Below are 20,697 nucleotides of genomic sequence, written 5' to 3'. Positions count from 1 at the left end.
AAAATTGGACAGTGAGGAAGACTATTACAGCTTGCAGCGGGATCTGGGCTAGCTGTAAAACTGGGCTCAAAAAATGGCAGATTGAATTTAATGCAGAAAAGTGCAGGGTGTTACACTTTGGTAGGACCATCTAGGGCAGTTTTTACACAGTGAACAAAGGGATCTGGGAAATCAGCTCAATAATTAATTGAAAGTAGCATCACAAACAGACAGGGTTGTAAAGAAAGCTTTTGGCACATTGGCCTTCATAAATCAAAGTACTGTGTACAGGAGGTAGGATGTTATGTAGAAGTTGTATACGATGTTGGTGAGGCCTAATTTGGAGTATTGTGTACAGTTTTGGTCACCTACCTACAGAAAAGATGTAAATAAGGTTGAAAGAGTACGGGGAACATTTACAAGGGTGTTGCTGGAACAGGAGGATCTGAGTTATAAGCAAAGATTGAATAGGTTAGGACTTTATTCCTTGGAAAGTAGAAGATTGAGGAGAGATTTGATAGAGATATACAAAATTATGAGGGGTATAGATAGGGTAAATACAAGCAGGCTTTTTTCACTGAGGTTGGATGGGACTACTACTAGAGGTCATGGGTTAAGGGTGAAAGGTGAAAAGTTTAAGGGAACATAAGGGGAAACTCCTTCACTCAAAGGGCCATGAGAATGTGGAACAAATTGCCAGCACAAGTGGTGCATGCAAGCTTGATTTCAATGTCTAAGAGCAGTTTGGATCGGTACATGGATGGTAGAGGTATGGAAGGCTATAGTCCCGGTGCAGGTCGATGGGAGTAGGCAGTTTAAATGGTTTGGCATGAACTCGGTGGCTGAAGGGCCTGTTTCTGTGCTGTACCTTTCTAGGAATCTAAACAGTTCTCGCTCGAGTGTGTGCTTGCCAAGCAGGTCTGGATAGGGTTGAAGTGCTCTTGAGCATCTGTGTAACAGAGGACTCTGTTGTACAAGCTGCTCTTGGAAACACATGCTGAGACAAGTATTGCTGCTGGAAGATCAGCAAATGGTGCAAGACAAGCTTTGGTCTGCTTGAAACATGGTGGTCTTCCAGTGCAAGGAAATGCCTGCAACTGAGGGCTGGAGCATTCCAAGGCCCGGGGTGCACTGAAACTTGGTATGGCCAGTGCAGGGTCACCGTGCAAAAGTCAATAGCTTAAACTCCTCCTGACTTCATACACAGTTAAGACTAATGCAAAAAGAACTGTGTTCTTAATGCTTACAGAATATACATAAGAGAAAAAATGTTAGGCTATCCTAGCATAAATCTTGTGGCAAATAGTGATGTTTAAGTATAGTTGGTTATATATTCACAAATTTTATGAATACAGTATATTTTTGTAGAGAAAGGATTGCTTATGTTGCCACTTTCAGTCAGGACCCCCAAAGCTTAAGAGTTACATTCCTGACCTGCAACCCCCCTCTCCTCAAAGTTCAAAGTAAATTTATTATCAAAGTACTTATATGTTACCATAAACCACATTGAGATTCATTTTCTTGCAGGGTTTACAAGACAACAAATCAATGAAATAGAATTTATGAAAACAGACAAAGAGTGACAAATAGCCAATATGCAGAAGAAGACAAACTGCAAAACAAAAATAATACTGAGAACATGATTTGTAAGGAGTCCTTGAAAGTGATTCTGTAGTTGGTATAATCAGTTCAGAGTTGTGGTGAATGAAGTTATCCATGCCAGTTCAGGGGGATAGTTCTGAGTTGTAGCATAATAACTGTTTCTAAACCTTGTGGTGTGCTCAATGGTAGTAGTGAGAAGAGGACATGGCCTGGATGATAGAGGTCTTTGATGATCACTAACTTCTCCTCTCAAGATAATCCACCTGGAGGTCCAGGTCCCCATGACCTGAAGTCTCACTTTCCCCTTCAATCTCCCACAACCCCGTCCCCCACACTATGGTACATCTGTCCTAAATCTCTCACCGAATCAGGCCCTGGTCTGTTTCTGAACTACTGTAGGTTGTGTGAGGGAAGTGCTTTTGCCTGTGGAAGATCTACTCGATTAGAGATCTCTTTCAGGCTTCATAGGTCAAAGAATGCAAACAATGGTCACTGCTCCTTCACTTGTGACCTGGTTAACGTGTGATTACAGGCACTAAAGTCACATGAGCTTTCACAAAATTCACAGCGTGCGCCGCGTGACTAGAAGACGAAGGATGTCATTGTCAGTCTAAGCAGTGGGGATGCGTTTATTACAGGCGTATCAGTGTGGGAGTGGCTGGTCAGTGTACAGCAGGGAGCAAGGGGACTGGTGAAAGGTAAACAGCAGTAGAGAGGGTTTGATGCTCTGTGCACCGTAGTGTGCCTGGAATATAACAATGTCACTTATGGAATGTCTAATGTGTTTCTTCCAGGAGGTCTCTAAGTTCGAGCTGCTGAAAGACGAGAATGGGGAGATACTGACAGAGAGCGGGAAGGCTCGGTGTCCATATGACCCGGCTTCACGGCACAGCACTGTGGTAGCAGGTAACCTCAAATGTTTCTACAATCTCTATTCACAGTAGAAAGGATGACCAAGAGAGTGAGCATTGTCCATGAAAAAAATCTCCAGATCACTGTTCTGACAGTCTCTAAAGCTGGCCTTATGGTAGAAGGATTGGCCTTTCTGTCAAAGGTGTAAAGGGAAGAGGTGGAAGTCAGCATGAGCTCAGAGTGGAATACTACAGGTGCTCCTCAACACAAACCACCAGGCTTCCTTTTATGACAGTTGTGAAGAAGCCACAGTGTGTTACATAAGAGGAAGATAAATGTAACCCTCTAACCACCCCTCACTTCTGGGCTGAAGCAGTCCCATTCACAGGTGTATGATTTGATATTGGGTGAGAGGGGGTCATGTTTGGGGCTGTACAAGTAAGAGAACAGCATGAGCACCTCAAAGTGGTAATTGAGAGAATATTTTATATTTACGATTCTTGTAGTTTCTCAAACACATATATTTGACCATATCAGGGAGCAATATAGTCCATTATATTGAAGATGACAGTGTACCTGTTGACTCTTCCTGTCCTGGCCTGACTTGTTCAGTGATGGGGAATGTGTGTTAGCATCAGACGTGATTGTATGTTGATATAGGTAGGTCCAGTGTATAATGAGAAAGTAGTTATGCACTAAATCTAAATGGATTAAACCTGCAATATTTATAGTGATACTGTGCCATTAAGAAATTTGTGATACTTTTACTTTAAGGGCCATCCAAAAGTCTTGAATGACTCCTAGCCAGTGGCCCTGACCTCACACATCATGAAGACCTTAGAGAGGCTGGTCTTGGCTTTACCTCTGACCCTTGGTCAGACCAGCCCTCAGTCCCCTGCAATTTCCCTACCAGGACCACATTGGAGTCGACGATGCTGTCATCTACCTGCTGAACAGAGCCTACTCCCATTTGGATAAGCAGGGCAGAACTGTGAGGATCATGGTTTTTGAATTCTCAAGTGCCTTCAATACCATATAGCCCTCATAGCTGGGGGAAAAGCTCCATTCAATGCAGATTGGCACTTCCATTGTATCTTGGGTAACGGACTACCCGACTGGCAGACCACAGTGTATGCAGCTTCAGAGCTGTGTGTCAGACATGGCTATAAGCAGCACTGGGGCCCTACAGGGGACTGTATTGGCTCCCTTCCTGTTTATCTTGTGCACCTCAGACTTTATATACAACACTGAATCATGTTAACATAGAAACATAGAAAACCTACAGCACTATACAGGCCCTTCAACCCACCAAGTTGTGCTGAACATGTCCCTACCTTAGAAATTACTAGGCTTACCTATAGCCCTCTATTTTTCTAAGCTCCATGTACCTATCCAAAAGTATCTTAAAAGACCCTATCGTATCCGCCTCTACCACCATTGCTGGCAGCCCATTCCATGCACTCACCACTCTCTGCGTAGAAAACTTACCCCTGACATCTCCTCTGTACCTACTCCCCAGCACCTTAAACCTGTGCCCTCTTGTGGCAGCCATTTCAGCCCTGGGAAAAAGCCTCTGACTATCCACACGATCAATGCCTCTCATCATCTTATATACCTCTATCAGGTCACCTCTCATGCTCCGTCGCTCCAAGGAGAAAAGGCCGAGTTCACTCAACCTGTTTTCATAAGGCATCCTCCCCAATCCAGGCAACATCCTTAAAAATCTCCTCTGCACCCTTTCTATGGTTTCCACATCCTTCCTGTAGTGAGGCGACCAGAACTGAGCAGAGTACTCCAAGTGGGGTCTGACCAGGGTTCTATAACCTCAACATTACTTCTTGGCTCCTAAATTCAATTCCACGATTGATGAAGGCCAATACACCGTATGCCCTCTTAACCACAGAGTCAACCTGCGCAGCTGCTTTGAGTGTCCTATGGACTCGGACCCCAAGATCCCTCTGATCCTCCACACTGCCAAGAGTCTTACCATAAATACTATATTCTGCCATCATATTTGACCTACCAAAAATTATCTGCAAAAATTCTTTGATGACTCAGCAATAGTTGGGTATTTAAAGGGAGGACAGGAGGATGAACACAGGGCCCTGGTGGAGGACTTTGTCAAATGGTGCAAGCTGAATCATGTACAGCTGAACAAAGACAAAGGAGATTGTCATGGACTTTAGGAAGAATAAGTCTGCATTGCTCATTGATGGGGAGAACATGGATGTGGTGAAGACCTACAAGTACCCGGGGGTGCACCTGGATAACAGACTTGAGTGGAGCACCAACACAGAGGCTGTGTACAAGAAGGGCTAGAATCGTATCTACTTCCTGAGGAGACTGAGGCCCTTTGGAGTATGCAGATCTCTCCTTCACATGTTCTACCAGTCCGTTGTCACCAGTACAATCTTCTATGTGGTGATGTGCTGGGGCAATGGCATCAACATGGGTGACACCAACAGACTCAATAAACTGGTTAGAAAGGCTGTCGGTTAACGGTGTCAAACTGGACACATTGGAGGCTGTGGTAGAACAAAGGACCCTACAGAAAATCCTGACAATTTTGGACAATGTTTCTCACCCTCTGCATGCCACCTTGGCTGAACAGAGGAGCACTTTTAGTAATAGACTAAGACAACAGCGCTGCTCCAAAGTGTTCTATATGAGGTCATTCTTACCCTCGGCCACTAGGCTCTATAATGAGTCAACCTATAGCCTGGGAAGTGGTGACCCCCTCCTGTTAGACTGTTTGTGATAACTTATTTTTATTCTTTGTACTTCTCTTCTAATATCTATATCTGTGCACTTGCAATGCTACTGTGACACTGTAATTTCCGTTGGGATCAATAAAGTATCTATCTATCTACTTTTACCCCTGGCCAGTATAGTCGTGGTAAAAGTGTTTTGGTTTTCCTCCCAACTCAGTGGCCGCTGAGGCACCTGAATCCTCATTCTTGGGTTAATTGGACACGAGTGGAAGAAGATAAAAGTGAAAAGACTTTCTTCCTTCTAATATGAGCCACAATCCAAACTATCTTGGAACTTGTGCTGACTCAAAGGCAACACTAGCAGAGCCCTGAAAAGAATCAACCTTTCTGTCCATCCTCTCAAATGAGGAGCTATGTGTGATGCTGATGAAACATCAAAAAGGACAAGGACAATTCCTGTTACCCTCTTCATATTGCAGATTAAGAACAAATCTTTGTTGAATTGAAAAGTGGAATGTAATGAAGCTAATTAGAGGTACGTGCACTGTAGAATTACGTGTGGGAGTAAATGGGTTACCAACCCTTTCCTTTCCAAATTGGCATTAACAGATGGAATCCTGTATGCTGCAATGGCTTTTGACCTCCAAGGGATTCAGTTCCTTATCTCCAGGGCAATGGGTCCTTTCAACCAGCGGATCACAACAGAGGCATTAGATTCCTGGCTGAAAGGTGAGTTTTTGATAAATATTAATGAGATACATACTCGGTGGCCACTTTATTGGGTGCACCTGCATACTTGCTCATTTCTGCAAATATTTAATCAGCCATGTGGCAGCAACTCAGTGCATAAAAGCATGCAGACATGGTCAAGAGGTTCAGTTGTTGTTCAGATCAAACATAAAAATGGGGACCAAATATGATCTAAATGACTTTGACCACGGAATGATCGTTGGTGTTGAGCATCTCAGAGTCTACTGATCTCCGGGGATTTTCACGCACAACATACTATAGAGTTTACAGAGACTGGTACGATAAACTAAAGACATCCGGTGAGTGGCAGTCCTGTGGGCGAAAAGGCCTTGTTAATGAGAGGTCAGAGGAGAATGGCCAGATGGGTTGAAGTTGACAGGAAGGCAACAGTAGTAGTGCATCTCTGAATGCACAGCTTGCAAACTTTGAAGTGTTTACGCTACAGCAGCAGAAAATCACAAACTTACACTCGGTGACCACTTTATTAGGTACAGGATCTCTTTCCTCCTTCCATCAAACACTCAGCACTAGAAGAACTCGGCAAGGGTCTCACCTGCTGGGATATTATAATTTGTTGCCTCCTTCAGATAATCTCATGTTTCATATCTCTTTTTCCCATTTCCTATCTGCTTTTGTTAACACCCTTTGATGTGAGTAAGAGACATATAGACCTCCTTTCCTGAAAGCTAAAGGTTACCTGCACTGTGAGATGGCAAAAAAAATTTGATTTCGATTTGCTTCCAAATGGCAAATCCAAACAGTAAAGAAAATTTTGGTGCGCACCTCCCTCATGGAGCATCCATACTCAGAGGGGGCAGTAAACAGGAAAAAATATTACTACAGGAGCATTAGATCCTTCATGATACCAACCATAGATCCCATCATGTGCTCAATCTTAGGCAAGTTCCTTTCCATAGAGCTATAAAGCATGGAAAGATGCCATTGGTCCCTCATATATCTCCATGCCATCAGAAGGTACCTATCTACATCAATCCCATCATCTAGTACTTGGTCCAATGCCTTACTTGACTAGACAACTCAGGTGCTGGTCTGGACATCTCAGAAATGCTATCAGCATCTCAGCTACCACTTCTTTCTCCACAATGTATTCCAAGTCCCCAACACTCTTTGGGTTGAAGAAAGGTCCCTGTCAGATCCCCACTGAATCTTGCCCATCTTACCTTAAATTTTATCCTCTATTTTTGTCTACCTCTGAAATAGGGAAAGGTTTCACGCAGTCTACCCTCATCCCCTCTTAACATCCCCAGCTACAGAGAGAACAGTCCTAGCCTCCCCAGTCTCTCCTCATAGCTGACCTGCTCAATCCCAGGCAATGTCCTGGTGAATCTCCTCTGTACCCTGTCAAGCACTATCACATCTTTTCTGAAGCACGGTGAGCAGAACTTCACATAATTCAGTCTTCAGGGAAGTGATGCCAGGTATTTGGGCCTGAGGCTGAGTTGTTGGGGGGGGGGCACGGGGAGGAGGAAATTGGAACCCATGGCAGTAGTGATCTTTATTTTCAGCTTGTGTTAGATTTGGGGTGTGGAGTATGAGAGAGATGACCAGGCTGATGCTGTGCTCTTGGGTTAAAGGGAGAAACAGTGGGCCAATGCATTTGGCTACCGGCATTGGTGTCGGAGGAGGGAGGAAATCATTGGGCCAGGCCTTGGGTCAGGGAACTGGGGGAATGACTGAAGAATCTTAACTTGAGTCCCAGGATTAGGCCAATGATTGGCCAAGGATCATGGCTGGTGGAAAAGCTAGGTTCACACTTGAGGATAGTTGAAGTGATTGGTGTAGGGTTTAGAGATTAAAGCTTCCTGTAGTGACATTAGGAGGTCAACAGATTGGTTATTCAGAGAGTTGTGAGCAAGAGCTTTGAAAGGGATTCTGGTGTTTGGGGGGAGGGGGGTAACGAATATTGCCGATATGAAGTGGTTTGGGGAAGTAGGCAGTTCCCAGAAAGATCATTTCATCTAATTCAAGTTCCTGCTGAGTGTCACTCTGTGGAGAAATCCCCAGTGATAGTAGGATTATATGCAAACATCCCAAAAATCTTCATTAACACTTTCATTCATACCAAGATCAACTTTCAGTTGCAAACCACAGAGCAGACATGGTGCTCTGTAGTTGCATTTCCTGCTCAGTTCCTCATTGGTTGCAGCACACTATATATAAGCAAGCCCTATAGATTCAAAATACCCTTCATCACTTCTAACTTCTTTAAAATTTTATTGAGCTACAGTGCAGAATAGGCCCTTCTGGCTCCTCGAGCCATGGTGCCAGGAAATCCCCCAATTCAATTCTAGCCTAATCATGGGACAGTTTACGACGACCAATTAACCCACCAACTGGTACGTCTTTGGACTGTGGGAGCAAACCCATGTGGTAACAGGGAGAACGTACAGACTCCTTACAGGCAGGGGCGGGAATTGAACCTGGGCTGCCTATTCTGTAAAGCATTGTGCTAACCACTATGCTAACATGCCGCCCATGTGGTAAGAATTTACTTGTGTTTAGATTTCTTTCATTATGAAAATAATTGCCTGCTATAACTACACCCCAGAAGCACTGCCTTACAAGTGCAGGAAATCTGCATTGATTTGCTCTCTGACTTGTTCGATAACCCAATGGTTTGGCACCTACCTCATGAAGTAAGGTTTCCCTCAAACTCTCAGATTTCAACACCCCAGAATCCAAACCTTTACCACAACCCCCCATGCCCAACCCAAGACCCACTAGGGCTTTACTTCTGCATTCCCCTGTAAGTTACACTTCACTGCAAATATTTATTGCCTTTTGCCTTACAAGGCGTGAAACGGAAGACTGTGTGGCGTGCCACTCCTCACACAGACCGTTGACTCACAAAGAGTTCATCCGCCCTTTGACAAGTCTTGTTCTTAGTCCTGCTGGGTGCCTACACACCCTCCTCCCTGGTTAACCGAAGTGCACCAGGGGGTGTGCCCGTTGAGTCGCTGACAGCCGGACCCAAGACAGGTAGTGCTGGGCTACGTGGTACCAGCAGCAAGGCAAGGCCCTGGCCTGACCACCAAGGCCTAAGTCGACGTAGTAGTAGTAGCAAATGTTTATGATAAAGCCATTAAGAAAATAATTAAATACGGTTTGAATAGCATTCATTATAATAGTCTGGAAAATCTGCCAGACTTGCATCACCAAAGTCCTGAGTCTACTGCATTGTCAGAGTTTACTGTAACATCATCACTGTCGCTGTGCTCTGGGGGATCTTGTCTGCGGAACGTTTTCTTTGCATTCCCATGTAATCATGTTCAGCTCCTTCACTCACTCTACAGTATTTCCACCAATCCTGTACGACTAGTATTGCTTGTTACGTACCCCGTAACTGGGTTGCCAAATCAGCAGAAATGGACCACTTAGTTGGAGTCTGGATTACTGGAACTAAGAAAGTTTTATTAAAGAAATAAGCAACACAGTACTCTAATCAAAAGGATATAAATGCAACAGTTTAGCAATGATAAAACACACATGTACACAGAACTAGGATAATGGGATCAATCGAGATCTATCGCAGTCTAGGAGTAAATGACCAGTTTCAAGTGACGCAAAGTTCAGTTCAATTGAGTTCAGTTCAGTTCACAGTAATCACTGTTGTGCCGTTGGGCGGGGAGAAGAGACAGAGCGAAAGCGAATGAATATTCAAAATGGATTCCACACAGACCTTCAATATTCCTCGCAGTTAGCTTTCGGGCGAGCCCTTTGTAATGTCTTCTGAGGTCAGCGACTGTGACCCATCCGTTCCAGATACAATCGTTCTTCTGCGGTGAACCCGGCACCCAGGCAAGGGCGGACACACACACCAGGTTCCCGCCCAACCGTATCTTTCCACCCTGTGCGTCTATGGCTGGTCCTGCAACCAGACCTCCAAAACTCCCAGCAACTTGTAGGGGCACACCACTTCCAGGGTCTCTTTACCTCATGGTGTCGTGTGTCTGTTGCCTTAGTGAAACTGTCCCTTTTTATCCCCCTGCTGGGGTATCGCCTGTCCATCAAACTTCAAACATTTCAGGGTTCAAAACTACCAGTCTCTGACAATACTCGGAACCGTGTCTCCTTTCAGTAATCTCTCTCGTCTCTCTCTTATTAGCACCTTGCATGTTCCCCCATTGTCCTCTTTATCGGCATCAATCTTCTGATAACTGGTTCTTTTGTCACATGCATCACACCTGCTTTGACCTCACCAGAATCAGCAAAGTGAGGCAATTTACATACCAATCAGTGATTTTTTTTGGTAGTGAAAAATCTCATGTAAAGTCAGTGTACATTGATAGCAAAATGGTTAAATTACTGGACTAGCCTAGCGATCTGGACTAACAGTCTAGAGATCTGAATTCAAGAGGCAATGGAGCAGCTGTGGAACTTAAATTTGTGTAGTAATTTGAACCTGGGCTGGGAATTGGAACTGCTTTATTATTGTCATATGTACCACGATATGGTGAAAAGCTTGTCCGCATACTGTTGGTACAGTTTAAGTCATTACACAATGCATTGCGGTAGAACAGAGTAAAACAATAACAATGCAGAATAAAGTATACAAGATACATGCAACATACATCAAAGTTGCTGGTGAACGCAGCAGGTCAAGCAGCATCTATAGGAAGAGGCGCAGTTGACGTTTCAGGCTGAGACCCTTCGTCAGGACTAACTGAAGGAAGAGTGAGTAAGGGATTTGAAAGCTGGAGGGGGAGGGGGAGATGCAAAATGATAGGAGAAGACAGGAGGGGGAGGGATGGAGCCGAGAGCTGGACAGGTGATAGGCAAAAGGGGATACGAGAGGATCATGGGACAGGAGGTCCGGGAAGAAAGACAAGGGGGGGGTGACCCAGAGGATGGGCAAGAGGTATATTCAGAGGGACAGAGGGAGAAAAAGGAGAGTGAGAGAAAGAATGTGTGCATAAAAATGAGTAACAGATGGGGTACGAGGGGGAGGTGGGGCCTTAGCGGAAGTTAGAGAAGTCAATGTTCATGCCATCAGGTTGGAGGCTACCCAGACGGAATATAAGGTGTTGTTCCTCCAACCTGAGTGTGGCTTCATCTTTACAGTAGAGGAGGCCGTGGATAGACATGTCAGAATGGGAATGGGATGTGGAATTAAAATGTGTGGCCACTGGGAGATCCTGCTTTCTCTGGCGGACAGAGCCTAGATGTTCAGCAAAGCGGTCTCCCAGTCTGCGTCGGGTCTCGCCAATATATAAAAGGCCACATCGGGAGCACCGGACGCAGTATATCACCCCAGTCGACTCACAGGTGAAGTGATGCCTCACCTGGAAGGACTGTTTGGGGCCCTGAATGGTGGTAAGGGAGGAAGTGTAAGGGCATGTGTAGCACTTGTTCCGCTTACACGGATAAGTGCCAGGAGGGAGATCAGTGGGGAGGGATGAGGGGGACGAATGAACAAGGGAGTTGTGTAGGGAGCGATCCCTGCGGAATGCAGAGGGGGGGGGGAGGGAAAGATGTGCTTAGTGGTGGGATCCCGTTGGAGGTGGCGGAAGTTACGGAGAATAATATGTTGGACCCGGAGGCTGGTGGGGTGGTAGGTGAGGACCAGGGGAACCCTATTCCTAGTGGGGTGGTGGGAGGATGGAGTGAGAGCAGATGTACGTGAAATGGGGGAGATGCGTTTAAGAGCAGAGTTGATAGTGGAGGAAGGGAAGCCCCTTTCTTTAAAAAATGAAGACATCTCCCTCGTCCTAGAATGAAAAGCCTCATCCTGAGAGCAGATGCGGCGGAGACGGAGGAATTGCGAGAAGGGGATGGCGTTTTTGCAAGAGACAGGGTGAGAAGAGGAATAGTCCAGATAGCTGTGAGAGTCAGTAGGCTTATAGTAGACATCAGTGGATAAGCTGTCTCCAGAGACAGAGACAGAAAGATCTAGAAAGGGGAGGGAGGTGTCGGAAATGGACCAGGTAAACTTGAGGGCAGGGTGAAAGTTGGAGGCAAAGTTAATAAAGTCAACGAGTTCTGCATGCGTGCAGGAAGCAGCGCCAATGCAGTTGTTTGCGTATAGAAGATACATGCTGTGCAAGTAAACAACAAGGTGACTGATCATAAAGAGGTAGATTGTGAGGTCAGGAGTCTATTTTATCATCCAAGAGGACCGTTCACGAGCTCGACGAGGGAGGGGTTGATAAAGAACAACAGATGCTGAAATCTGGAGCAACAGACTATCTGCTGGAGGAACTTGTGGGTGAGGCAGCATCTGCGGGAGTGAAGGATTTGTCAATGCTTTCGACTGACACCCCTCATCTGGACATGAATTAGATCAGCAAGAAAAACTACTGGATTGTCATAAAAGCTAATCTTGTTCATCATTCAGTGGAGGATATCTGCTATCCTTGTCTAGTCTGGCCCATGTATGGCTCCAGATGGACCCATTGTGCTGGGGATGCACTGACATTACAAAACTATGTGTGGCTGTGGGGTGCATCAGTAGTCTGAGAGAGAAGTGTGCGATTGATCAAGAGTTGCTGGTTGAACTGAAATGCTTATGCAGTTTTGTGGCACTTGTAAAAAACCTGCTTTTATTTTACAAGTTTTTGTCACCCCTACTATTCCTTTGTCTTTGTAGATAAAAAGCTCTCAGACATTAATAAAATACATGCTTCTACTTGAGAGGGCTTATGGTTACACACCTCCTATTTTACTGCTACTTTGATGTGTATCCATATTGTGCACCATGAACAATGGAAACTGAGATGCCTTTCCCCAACTCCTGCAGAACCAACTTTCATTGGCTCAGCTCTGGTGAAGGAGAGTTTAGGAAGTGATGTGGGCGATGATGACAAACTATATTTTTTCTTCAGCGAGGTCAGCAAGGAGTTTAACTACTACACTAAACTGCGAGTCTCCAGAGTTGTCAAGATTTGCAAGGTAATCAATCAGCTGCTGGGAACAATTCTCAACAGTACCTTTCTATTGGGACTTTGTTCTCAAATTCACTCAGTGACTCCCTCGCAAGTAAAAGATGCGTAATTAAAGGTGTGGTAATCAATTAGATGCAACTTAATTTTCTTGTATTTTTTTGTCAGCTCATTATATTTGAGACAATCATAAGATTTCTTTTGGAAGTGTGACATGATAAACATATTATGAAGATAAACCCGTTCTCCTTTAAATTAGCAGCACCATGAAAGAAATCAGAATCAGACACAGGTTTAACATCACTGGCATATATCATGGAATTTGTTGTTATGCAGCAGTACCTTGCAATAATTAATAAAGCTGTAAATTACAGTAAGTATATTATATGTAATATTTTTAAAATGTTAAATAGATGGTGCAAAAAGAGAAAAAAAAAGTCGAGATTGGGTGTTCATTGGTTCAATGTCCATTCAAAAATCTAATGGCAGAGAGGAAAAAGCTGTTCCTGAATCATTGTGTATGTACCTTCAGGCTCCTCTACGTCCATCCTGATGGTAGTAATGAGAAGAGGGCATGTCCTGGGTGATGGGGTCCTTCATGATGGATGCCACCTTTTTGAAGCATCGCTCCTTAAAGGTGTCCTGGTGCTGGGGAGGCTGGTGCCCATGATGGAGCTTACTGAGTTTACAACTTTCTGCAGCTTATTTTGATCCTGTGTAGTGCCCCCCCCCAACCCCTCAATACCAGATAGTGATGCAGCTAGTTAGAATGCTCTCCACAGTACATTTATAGAAATTTGGAAGTGTCTTTGATGACATACCAAATCTTCTCAAACTCCTAATGCCTTCTTTGTAACTGGATCAAAGTGTTCGGCCCAGTTTAGATTCTCAGAGATGTTGACACCTAGAAACTTGAAATTGCTTACACTTCCCATTTCTAATCTTTCTATGTGAACTGGTGTGAGTTCCCTCATCTTACCCTTTCTGAAGTACACAATCAGTACTTTGATCTTATTGACTTTGAGTGCAAGGTTGCTGCTGTGACACCACTCAACTAGCTGATATATCTTGCTCCTGTACACCTTCTCATTAGGAAAATATCTCCATAAGGCATTCCCAGTTTAGTCAGAAACCTGTAGCAATATTTGAATATGTGGGCCATATATGGAATGGTGTGCTGATGGGGTAGTTTGGCTTCCTTCCCTGGGATGTGGCTTTGCCTGTAGGTGAGGTTGGGTTGGATAGAGGAAATGGTCTCAGTTCCAGCTTCACAAATTCGCTTTTGAAGAACAGAGAGAGTCGGTGCCAAGGGTGAAGCTGAGCTGCTACAGCCCTGACGTGTTTTCGTTAAGTGAAAATGGACATCAGTAAAGTGGAGAGATGAGACTGCAGGGCAAACACAGAGTGTGCTCCATGCAGGCACAATCGCAAACTGCCAGGTAAACACAGCGAGTGTCACCAGGTAAACACAGGGAGTGCGACACCTTGGCAGTATTGCTGACTGCCAGGTAAACACAGCGAGTGCCACACATAGAAAGTATTGTAGACTGCAGGATAAGCACAGAGAATGTTTCAAACTGACAGTATATCTAAAGCAGACAGATGGGTCACAAATCAGCCATGATTAAATCATACCTGACACATCTGCACACCACCATTAATACAACCATGATATGTTACTGTGCTATACACAGATAATCAATGCAACTGTTAAAGTGAACACTCACTGTGCCAGTTTATTTCTCAGAATCTCTATTGACCTTTGTCTGCAGGGTGACATTGGTGGGCTCAAGAATCTACAGAGGCGGTGGACAAGCTTCCAGAAGACTTCACTTGTATGCCGTGATCCTTCCAGCAAGCTTTACTTCGACGTGATTCAGGATGTCTTTATGTTGCAACGCGACATTGGGAACTGGACCAGTACTGTGTTTTATGCAGTATTCAGCTCACAGTGGTAAGTTTAAAAGTGTTTGCAACACTCTGGGTTCCCTTCTTGTTGTGTGGTGTCCTGGACAGGAACATGAAGTAACAAAGATAAGCAGCTTTATCAAGACGGAAGCCTTAAATCACAAGGATGAAAAGGGGTGTGAATGTTTGACCTGCCCCTTGCCGCCTTCCTACCCGAGTAATGACAGCTGTGTACAGTACTTGACAAACCCTGTAGTGGCTGCTTGAGAAAGCAAACCAAATCCGCCAAGAGACTGAGTGAGGGAATTTACACTGTATGTGGCAATACTCATTTACTTCTACCACACCCCAACCCACGTGGTAAATTACCGTAACCTATTAAAAAACGCACAACACAAAAACAAAACAAATAGACAGAAAATAGATACCTGGCTCCTACAAACCCTTTAGAACATAGAAACATAGAAAATCTACAGCACATTACGGGCCCTTCGGCCCACCATGTTTTGCTGACCATGGATTCTAGAAGCTGCCTAGAATTTCTCTGTCACAAAGCCCTCTATTTTTCTGAGCTCCATGTACCTATCTAGGAGTCTCTTAAAAAACCCTATTGTATCCGTCTCTACCATCTTTGCTGGCAGTGCATTCCACACACCCACCACTCTCCTTTGAGATCCAACTGAACCTCAGAGTTCAGCAGATTCTCTCCCTCTGCTGGCATCACTGGCAAATGCAGAACATTTTGAGACTGGTCCTCATGGGCCATGATGATAACACATTCCGGAAAAAAAAAGCTAGAAATACACTGCAGGTCGGGATTATCTGTGGAAAGAGCAGCAGTTAAAGTTTCAGAAATAGGGCTAAAGTGAATGCTGGGAACTGCAAAGGCACCTTAGGGAGCAGAAGTCACTATCTGCTTCCAGTCTTCAGCTAGAGGATTTTATATGATCCTTGTGATCTTGGGTTAAGAATACCAAAACACTGAAAAAAAAGCTTGTCAGCAACCTGAAGTGCACTCCTCTGGTTTTCAGAAATAGTTGTGAAGTAAATATTTGAACTGAGATTTAGTGCCTCCACCTTTCCATAAAACACCTCAGCAGCAAACCTTATCTTCAGGGAAAATGATAATAGAGCCGGGACAAGTATGATGTGAGAATTTTCTCCAGGCAAAGTGTTCTTGCAGCATGGCAGCACCAACTACTTGGCTGGGAAAGATTAAAATCTTAACATGTCTGCTAAGTGGCAACTCCCAGAATTGTTGCTACAAGCATGATGAGGTCTAGGTCTTTGTTAGCCTCCCCACCATCACCACCCCCTCCCTCCTCAAGCAAGCTCTTCTCACCCCTGGTAGAGGGTGCCATTGCTTGCATGCACATTGTGCCAGCTGGAGAATGTACAGCACGCTCTCCATGTTAGCTGAGACCATACACTGTGATTCCAGCTAGTTAGTGGAGATACAAGACACTGCAGTTTTGAAATCTGGAGCAAAACAAAATGCAAGCTGCTAGAGGGACTCAGCAGGACAGGCAGCAGCTGTGGAGGTGAATGGATGGCTGATGTTTTGGGTCAGGACAGAGAGTGTAGAGGGAGGACAGCCAGTATTAGGAGCTGAGTAGGACGGTGTAGTGGGCTGGTAGGTGATAGTTGGAACCTGGGGGATGATAGGTGGGGAGTGGGGGAATGGCACAAATAGAAAATGGGGATGATGAGTGAAAACCGCCATCGTGAGCTCAAACACAAACTAGGGGAGTATTTCACTTACCTAGCCCAAAGCTAGGTTCCTTTACATTACAAACAAGTTTTCTGGCAAGCCAACAAATGCTTCAAAAGATTTCATCAGCTTTTGTCTCTGCACTGTTTTAAGTGGATGAAACATCTGGAGCAGAAGTGTTTATGCCTGTGTGCCTGTGCCCTCTCAGGAACAGCACTGTCCATTTCTTCTGCTCCATCTACAGGCAACTCGGCAATTCCCTGTTTGTATATCCTGCCTCTGCACTAACCCTGTGGTGCCACTATCTGACATGAGAGACTTAATTAGAGAAGTGTCTTTGTTTTTCTTTTGTCTTATTCCTCTACTATTGCTTCTTGGTTAACTGGAAAACACCAGGAGATGGTTGTAGTGGGGTAAGGCTGCAGTAGGTGGAGTAGGCTAGACCATCTGCACATTGTAAGCCATTGGGAGTAAATAGACCACTGGTAAAACAGTGTCCTGAGCCTTGTTGTTGAACTCTGGCATTTAGTTTACATGCAGCTCTCTTCTGCCCCATTCTCATTAGCTCTGGAGAAGGACTTTGGAGGATTACATCAAAACTTCAGGTATTAGCTCCAGGAGAGGTGTAAGCATAGGAATGGAGAAAGATCTGCATATAGAAATATGTATTTTGTTTGGGTAGTCCACAGCCAAGCTTGAGATGACGTTCAGAGAGGAAGTAGAATGGCTGGTAAAAAGGTGGGGAGTGCAACAACTTGAGCCTCAGGATGGACAAGACCAAAGAGATGATTGTAGTCTTTAGGCTGACCACTTCTTACGATACATACACAGCTCCTCTGGCAATACAGGTCCATAATTCATTGGAATTAGCCCCAAGGGGTTGATAGGGTTGTAGAGAAAGCTTTTGATACATTGGCCATCATAAATCAAAATATTGAGTACAGGAGATGGGATGTTATGTTGAAGTTGTACATGACGTTGGTGAGGCCTAATTTGGAGTATTGCATGCAGTTTTGGTCACCTACCTACAGGAAAGATGTAAATAAGGTTGAAAGAGTGCAGAGAAAGTTTACAAGGATATTGCCTGGGCTGGAGGACCTGAGTTATCTGGAAAGATTGAATAGGTTAGGACTGTATTTTTTGGTATGTAGAAGACTGAGGGGGAGTTTTGAGAGAGGTATACAAGATTATGAGCGGTATAGATAGGATAAGTGCAAGCAGGCTTTTTCCACTGAGGTTGGGTGGGACTACAACTAGAAGTCATGGGTGAAGGGTGAAAGGGAAACATGAGGGAAACCTCTTCTCTCAGAGGGTCGTGAGAGTGTGGAATGAACTCTGGTGTATGTGGTGCATGCGAGCTTGATGGCAATGTTTAAGAGATGTTTGGATAGGTACTTGTATGGTAGGGATACGGAAAGCCATGGTCCCAGTGCAGGTCGACGTCAGTAGGCAGTTTAAATGGTTTGGCATGAACTAGATGGGCCGAACAGCCACCTACTGATCTGCTGATGTACCTCAGTGTGTATATGTCGAAAACACAATGACAGTGGTAGGTGCATGGCAAATGAAATAGCTGGGCTAGGAGATGGAGAAATGGCAATTTTAACACGGTAACTTCAGCCCACACAGTGTTGCCTCCTTCATCGTGGGTTTTCTCCGGGTGCTCTGGTTTCCTCCCACATTCTAAAGACGTACAATTAGTGAGTTGTGGGCTTGCTCTGTTGGCATCAGAAGCATGGCGGCACGTGCGGGTTGCTCAGAAAAATCCTCCCTGGCTGGATTTACTGTCCTCCCTGCAGACAATGCAGTTCACTGTACGTTTTGATGTACACGTGACAAATAAAACTAATCCCTCTCAAAATTCTAACTTTGCTGATGTATTTTTTTGTTTGCTGTTTCAACTTTAGGAGCGATTCTCTGTCTGCAGTTTGTATGTATGACATCAAAAGTATCCATGCAGCCCTGGATGGACCATATCTAGAATACAAAACTGACTGTTCTGCTTTTGTTCAGTATAAAGGTCAAGTTCCATTTCCAAGACCCGGCTCGGTAAGGGACATGTATTAAGTAAATAAGAATGAACTGTTCAGATTGGATAGCTGTTGCAGTGGCACAGCTGGTGATCAACCCCAGTTGATCAAAAGATGGAAGTGCAGTAGGGTTGGAAGTATAGAGCAGATTTGAGTAAATTTATGAGACATTAATTTTTAGCTTTTATTATAGAAACGTAGAAAACCTACAGCACAATACAGGCCCTTTGGCCCAGAAAGCTGTGCCAAACATGTCCTTACCTTAGAACTACCTAGGTTTACCCATAGCCCTCTATTTTTCTAAGATCCATGTATCCATCCAGGAGCCTCTTAAAAGACCCTATCGTTTCTGCCTCCACCACCGCCGCCGGCAGCCCATTCCACGCACTCACCACTCTCTGTGTAAAAAACTTACCCCTGACCTCTCCTCTGTACCTACTTCCAAGCACCTTAAAAATATGCCCTCTCATGCTAGCTATTTCAGCCCTGGGAAAAAGCCTCTGACTATCCACATGATCAATGCCTCTCGTCATCTTGTACATTATTGTCAATATGTTTATTAAAAGCACCAGCACAATTCTTTATACACTTAGTGGCCTCTTTATTAGTGATAGGAGTGGAATCCAGTGTGGTCTTCTGCTGCTGTTCAGTGCGTTGTGGGTTCAGAGATGCTCTTCCGCACACCACTGTTGTAAAGCATGGTTATGTGAGTTACTATCACCTTTTTGTCGGCTTGAACTGGTCTGACCATTCTCCTCTGAGCTCTCATTAACAAGGCTTTTTTGCCCACTGAGCTGAAGCTCACTGGATGATTTCTGTTTTTTTGCACTATGCTCTGTAAACTCTAGAGATTGTTGTGTGTGAAGATCCTTCGGAGGTACTCAAATCACTGTGTCTGACACCAGCAATCATTCCACGGTCTGAAACTAAGATCCCATTTCTTTCCCATTCTGATGTTTGGTCTGAACAACAACTGAACCTCTTGACCATGTCTGCATGCTTTTATGCATTTTGTTGCTGCCACGTGATTAGTTGATTAGATATTTGCATTAACAAGCAGGTGTATCTAATAAATTGCCACGGAGTGTTTGTATGCACTGACTGAAAAGGCAATAGCACAAGCAAACAGATTTTGTCACGGGTGCATATCCACTATTAGGAACAGAAGTAAACCATTTACCGTTCAAATCTGTTCTGTCGTTCAGTGAGATCTGTATTCAGGATCTATCCATTGCCTTAGTTCCAGCCGCTTTCACAACCTTGTAAGTTCAGTTAGCATCTCCTGTTTTGGTTGGAAGAGAGTACACTCTTACACAACTTGATGCTGTAATGCTCCTCATTTTCTCTATAGAATGTCTCAGTGAGATAACCGCTTGTAATGGATTCTTCCACCAACTGAAAACGTTCTTCTCTTAGATCCCATCAGTTCCTTTAAAAACAATAAAGCCTAGATTCTCTCATCCCATGTTCCCTTTTCTATTGCAGGAATATGTCCAATTTATGTTTCTTTGAGATTTAACTTGTAAAGTTTTATGCTGTGCTTTTTTCTTAATCAGTGTACAATGTGGTGTCCAGAACTGCAGCAAAACTTCATTTACTCCTACTCCAGCATTTAATTATGAAGGTTAATGTCTCACGAGCATTCTGATTATAGTTTTTTGGACCACAACATTTCAGTGTATATTGACTTTTTAATCTGTTGGGGCCTCCCTTGTCCCTCATTATGAGCAATTAAAATGTGCTCAGATCTATCCTTTTAAGACCAGAATGGCTGATCTCATACTGACCTACATTGAAATTCATCTGCAATAATTTAGTTTATTTGTTTAATCCATCAGTGTGTCTCACTCGCATTTTATATTCTACTTTATGTTGTATCATTGCCATCTTGGATTTGACATTCTTTACTTTGTTACCTGAGTATCTAAAAAAAAATGAACACAGTACCTTCCAATTCAAATACAATAACCTTTATTTCTATTTTCTGTTTTTGATTGCTTAGCCATTGTCTTAGCAGGTTACATAATGGGTTAAAAAGGTTGTTGTAGTGGCCAAACCAAAACAATTGCCGCTGACAGTGACCTTGCGGATTTGTTACACCCTCATGACATGTCTTCATTCCAATAATGATTGATCCAAAAGTTGAGGATATGTAGTCAATCCTTTATTAGCAATTAGCAGACATACAATCTTGAAGCGGTGAAACTTAACAGTAAGTTAAGCATAATTGAGCATTATTGAGTGGTCAGCAAAAG

At 44.1% G+C, this 20,697-nt stretch overlaps 1 protein-coding gene across 2 annotated transcripts in view; it reads left to right on the top strand.

The window, feature by feature from the left end:
- LOC134349389 (semaphorin-4C-like) overlaps positions 1 to 20,697 on the top strand; it is an 82,017-nt gene that overhangs the window by 43,042 nt on the left and 18,278 nt on the right. For both annotated transcript variants that reach the window (XM_063053612.1, XM_063053613.1), the window contains exons 5-9: positions 2,376 to 2,487; positions 5,754 to 5,873; positions 12,652 to 12,803; positions 14,566 to 14,747; positions 18,320 to 18,461. In XM_063053612.1, the coding sequence (XP_062909682.1) occupies positions 2,376 to 2,487; positions 5,754 to 5,873; positions 12,652 to 12,803; positions 14,566 to 14,747; positions 18,320 to 18,461 (708 nt within the window). The remainder of the gene's footprint in view (positions 1 to 2,375; positions 2,488 to 5,753; positions 5,874 to 12,651; positions 12,804 to 14,565; positions 14,748 to 18,319; positions 18,462 to 20,697) is intronic.

The sequence above is a fragment of the Mobula hypostoma genome, chromosome 7, assembly GCF_963921235.1.
Source record: "Mobula hypostoma chromosome 7, sMobHyp1.1, whole genome shotgun sequence".
In the NCBI taxonomy this organism is placed as follows: Eukaryota; Metazoa; Chordata; class Chondrichthyes; order Myliobatiformes; family Myliobatidae; genus Mobula; species Mobula hypostoma.
The sequence above is the reverse complement of the archived record's forward strand: the minus strand, read 5'-3'. Positions and strand labels throughout refer to the sequence as shown.